Raw genomic sequence first — 5,238 nt, forward strand, 5'->3', positions numbered from 1 at the left:
AGTGTAAATCTGGTGTTTTACCATGACACTTCCAAGTTAATCCTGATCCCATGTCACTTCCTTAAGAAACCATGTTGCTGTGAGTATGGCCTGTGAGTTGTGTGACTCTTGCAACAAATGATCAAACCCAGCAGAGAAATAGAGTGCAGTTGGGAAGACAGCTGGTGTTAGAATTAGTAAAACCTTTGAAGAGTGGAAGTGTGTCTGACCTCAACATCATATGAATCAGCTTTGTGCTGATGCTGATTCTCATTCTCCCTGAAGTTAGACAAGGTCCGACACTGTTGCTAACTCATTGTAGAAGCTGAAAGACTTGTGCATAGAATACTTTAAGATAGTACTGAAATAAATTAAAGAAGACCTGAATAAATGAAAGGACAGTCTGTGTTAATGGATTGGAAGGCTTAATATAGCTAAGATGTCAATACTACCCAAAGCAATCTACAAACTCAGTGCAATCCGCATCAAAATTCCAACAGCCTTTTTTTGCAGAAATGGAAAACCAATTCTCAAATTTGTATTGAAGGAGAAGGAACCCCAAATAGCTAAAGCAATCTTGAAGAAGAAGGAAGTTGGAAGGCTCAGGCTTCCTGATTTCAAAACATACTATAAAGCCACAGGAATTAAAACAACCTGGGACGGTGTAATAATAGAGATATAGACCAATGGAATAGCAACGAGATTCCAGAAATAAAATCATACATCTATGATCAGCCGATTTTTGACAAGGGTGCTAAGTTTATTTGGGGGAAAGGAAGTCTCTTTAAAAAATTGTGCTAGAAAAGTTTGATTTCCATGTGCGGAAACATGAATCAGAATCCATTATTCATCTTAACAAACAAAAAATTTTAAATAGATGTAGAACCAAAATATGAAACTATAAAATTCTCACAAGAAAATGTAGGGGCACAGCTGTGGGATGTATTTCTTAAACACGGATTATCAGCTATGACAACAAAGGGATCACTGAAGAGGACATTCAAATGGCTTAAAAACACATGAAAAGAAGTTCAACATCATTAGTCGTTGTTGTTAGTTGCTGTCTAGTGGCTTATTAGTATTTGTATAGGATGGGATGATAGGCCATCATTTTTCGTATGAGCCACTTCCCCACTTCCACCACAGGGAGCATCAGGAGGACTTTATAAACTGAGGATTAGCGGGAGAATTTCACTGAGACTTTGGGTTGAAGATACTTGCTTCTATTGTTATCCCCCGAGTCACATAAGCCACAAACCAGTAGTCATCCCTTTGAGGCATGTAGTATGAAAGGCTATCTTATTTGGAAATCATTTGTTTACTTCATAGTTCTCAATCTATACCACTTTTAAGATATTTTATAACTTCTGCTAGAAAAATATGTACATGTCTTAAATAATTTTGTTATTAAAAATTCAACTTTGTATGGTATCCCACCTCATATTCCCCAAAGTGTCAAATGGAGCTTCTTACACTAACTACCAAATACTTATAAAATGAACAAGCTGAATGTATGAAGATAAAGTTACCTTTTATACATGAACTTCAGTATCCCTTAAGATTTAATATCAAAGTAAATTAAAAACTAATATTTAGTTATAAGAAATTTAGTTTATTATGCCCCGATAATCGTCAACTGAAAGTGCACCAACACCTACACAGAAACAAAAATAAATGAATAAATAGGCCACTTGAGACTTGACAGAACCCTTCAGACTAGTTGTCTATGTGGGATTTGAACTGTTCAGTTTCCCCTGGAGAATGTGATGATGATCTTTGGTGCTTTGAATTCACATTTGAATCTTCAGAGGTTTGTCCCCAAAGGCAAACCATAACAGAAAGATAGCATGGTTGCTGTATAAATACAAAGACATTAGATTTATCACAGAAAGATGAACGGATTATTTCAAGAGGTAGGATTTCAGCATCTGTGAGTACCTGACGTATTCCTTATAATTCACCACTGAGAACGCTTTGCTCTCTAAGATCGTGTCTGTACTCACAAGCCATAGTTGGGTAACCAGGCAGACGTAATCACGCAGTCAGCTAGCAAGTAACTCTGAATTCACTTAAGTTTCCAGTCAGGTTAGTGTAAAAATATGAGCTTAATTCAAATTACTAGGACTCCTTATTTATCCACCCATAAGTCCAGAAACTCTACCTACATTTCGCACTCAGCCACAATGCTAATGAATTCATGACCTCCTAGATTCTTTGGAGATTCATTATTTTAAGCATCTTTGCAGAAAGTTTTACTTTATTTATGGGTCTGAGTGCTCTAGGATCACAGTCAACAAGACACAACGGACAAAGCCCAGGATAAAAAGCCAGAAAATCTACAGATGAGGGTCAACCTGGCCACTAGCTGGGTGAGCCTGGCTAAACTTCTTAACTTGTGAGGCTATACCATATTATTTCATTCTACAATACTCCAATTAGAAAACGTTGTTACAGTAGAAAATGATTTGATTTGTTTGAATAATTGCATTTTAATTACATCCTGAGTATCAGTCATATAGTGTTTCGTATGGTGATTAGATTGATATTTCACATTCCCTCATAAAACAATAATATTTTACCTACAAATATTTAATAAATTTTCAAAAGGTGACTATTCCCTAATTTGAAATTCATGTGTTGTATTAATATCAAGAATAACTGTATTTCTCCTTTAAAAAAATGTTCTTGTCTTACTGATAGCCTTTGTGAACTATGTAACTAACTAGACATCTCTTTTGTGTGTTAGCTATCAGAAAGCAAAAAGGTTAATCTCTTATTAACTAATTTCCAAGTATACTCAACTTCATCGATATAATTATTCAATGTCATTTATGTTGTAGTTACTAATGAAATGGATTGGATTCAAACTTTGGGGTTCATATCCTAATTCCACCACTTTGTATACAACTTAAGGTAAGTTACTTAATTTTTCAGCTATCAGTTTCCTTAGCTGTGAAATGAGAATAACAAAATACTTAATATTATTTCATGGAAATTAAAACAGAAGTATGCATATAAAATGCTTAGTTCTGTGTCTGTTGTTTAGTAAGCATTAAATAAGTATTAGCGATTATGCTAGTTTTCAGTATGTAATCCTGTACTTATACATTTTTTTTATACTTACCAATCCTTTCGTTATTTGCATAAGTCTTATGTTTTCTAATTTTTACATTTAGAGGCGCTTGGAATGCACTATTGTAAACAATAATATTAGCCAGAAAAAACTACATTATTTCCACCAAGTTATCTGATGCTTTTAATAAAAGTGATTTAAACCTAGAGAGAGACTCATCGCTGCATATAAATATATACATTTTTCTGGGGCTTTAAGTAAACATTAAATTTTTTAAAACAAAACTTGAAAAATTTGTTTATAAAGACTTCCATGTATGTATTTACGAAAATGAAACCATGAAATTCATAGCTTCTTTAATGCAATATTTTCATCACAGGCCCTTTTTGAACCAGCTACATTGTCTCATGGATTCCCTGGTGGATGGGAACCACACTGCAGTGACAGAGTTCATTTTATTGGGCTTAACAGAAGATCCTACCCTTCGGGTCGCCCTGTTTATGGTCATCCTGTGCATCTATCTGGTGACCATATCTGGCAATCTCAGCACAATCATCCTTATCAGAACCTCTTCTCAGCTCCATCATCCTATGTATTTTTTCCTGAGCCACTTGGCTTTTTCTGACATAGGCTATTCATCTTCTGTCACACCCAATATGCTTATAAACTTCCTGGTGGAGAGACATACAATCTCCTATCTTGGATGTGCCACCCAGCTTGGTTCAGTTGTTTTCTTTGGGTCAGCTGAGTGCTGTCTTCTGGCTGCCATGGCCTATGATCGCTTTGTAGCAATCTGCAACCCACTGCTTTATTTAACTAAAATGTCCACGCAAGTCTGTGTCCAGCTATTCTCTATGGCTTATGGATGTGCTTTCCTCAATACTTGTTGTTGTACTATTTGCTTTGATTCGTTATACTTCTGTGGACCAAATCAGGTCAATCATTTTTTCTGTGATTTTGCTCCTTTAGTTGAACTTTCCTGTTCTGATGTCAGTATCCCTGCAGTGGTCTCCTCATTTTCTGCTGGCTCCATTTTTGTGGTCACAGTGTTTGTCATAGCCATCTCCTACACCTACATCCTCATCACCATCCTGAAGATGCACTCCACTGAGGGCCGCCACGAGGCCTTCTCTACCTGCACCTCCCACCTCACTGCAGTCACTCTGTTCTATGGGACCACCACATTCATTTATGTGATGCCCAAGTCCAGCTACTCTACTGACCAGAACAAGGTGGTATCTGTGTTCTACATGGTGGTGATCCCCATGTTGAACCCCCTCATCTACAGTCTCAGGAATAATGAGATTAAGGGTGTTCTCAAGAGACAGCTTGGTAGAAAAATATTTCCTTAACGAAACCTCTTATTTTATAGGGTTTGATGCAATAATATACTATTAATGTAATATTAAAAGAAACTTGCTTCCTGTGGGCAAAATATGTCTGCAAATAATCAGCCACTATGAGGCTTCATAGTATACCTGGGGGCAGATCTTCAGGCAGTAAATCAGAGAAAATAATGAGTTAACTTTAATGAAATCAAATTAAATTTATAATTAAGAAACACGAATTGGTTCACATGAAAAAAACCTTAATCTGCTGACAATCTTTTTTAATATTTATTCATACATGATTTTTCAAAAGCAATTCTATGTCATAAGTTAAGGTTATTGTACTTCCGAACCTTTAAAGCTGTGTTCATGTTCAGCATCAGGTTATGCTGAGATGAGCCTGATAACTGTAGTTTTGCCTTGACTGAGCACCTTCTGAGGGGAAATAACAAAGTGGAACCACACAGTAAAATTGCTAAAGACATTGTGCTTATAGAAAGGTTATCTGCTGGGGATGGTCTTTGCAGACTCATAAAATTCCAGCTGTTTTTCTGAGTTCTAAATCTAGCCTTGGATTTAAGGGGTCTCCAGAGTTTAAGAGGAGACCTGGTGTTGCAGTGGTTAAGAGCTCAGCTTCATCCCAAAAGGTCAGCAGTTTGAATCCACCAGTTGCTCCTTGGAAATCCTATGGGGCAGTTCTACTTTGTCCTATAGGGTCACTATAAATTGGGTCATTATGAGTCAAAATCGACTCCACGGCAATGCGTTTGGAGCCCTGGTGGCACAGTGGTTAAGAGCTCAGCTGCTAACCCAAAGGTCGGGAGTTGAAATCCACCAGCCACACCTTGGAAAACCCAT

General features: G+C 36.8%; 1 protein-coding gene across 1 annotated transcript; it reads left to right on the forward strand.

Annotated features, from left to right (window-relative positions):
- Window positions 1-3,459: 3,459 nt before the first annotated feature.
- Window positions 3,460-4,404, forward strand: LOC135231948 (olfactory receptor 5P6-like). The gene has a single exon (XM_064289181.1). The coding sequence runs from the start codon at window positions 3,460-3,462 to the stop codon at window positions 4,402-4,404; it is 945 nt and encodes a 314-aa protein (XP_064145251.1).
- Window positions 4,405-5,238: the final 834 nt, after the last annotated feature.

Source organism: Loxodonta africana, chromosome 7 (assembly GCF_030014295.1).
Source record: "Loxodonta africana isolate mLoxAfr1 chromosome 7, mLoxAfr1.hap2, whole genome shotgun sequence".
NCBI lineage: Eukaryota > Metazoa > Chordata > Mammalia > Proboscidea > Elephantidae > Loxodonta > Loxodonta africana.

Excerpts from the sequence above, each read along its gene's own strand:
- LOC135231948 (XM_064289181.1), top strand. The coding sequence starts at position 3,460 with ATGGATTCCCTGGTGGATGGGAACCACACTGCAGTGACAGAGTTCATT.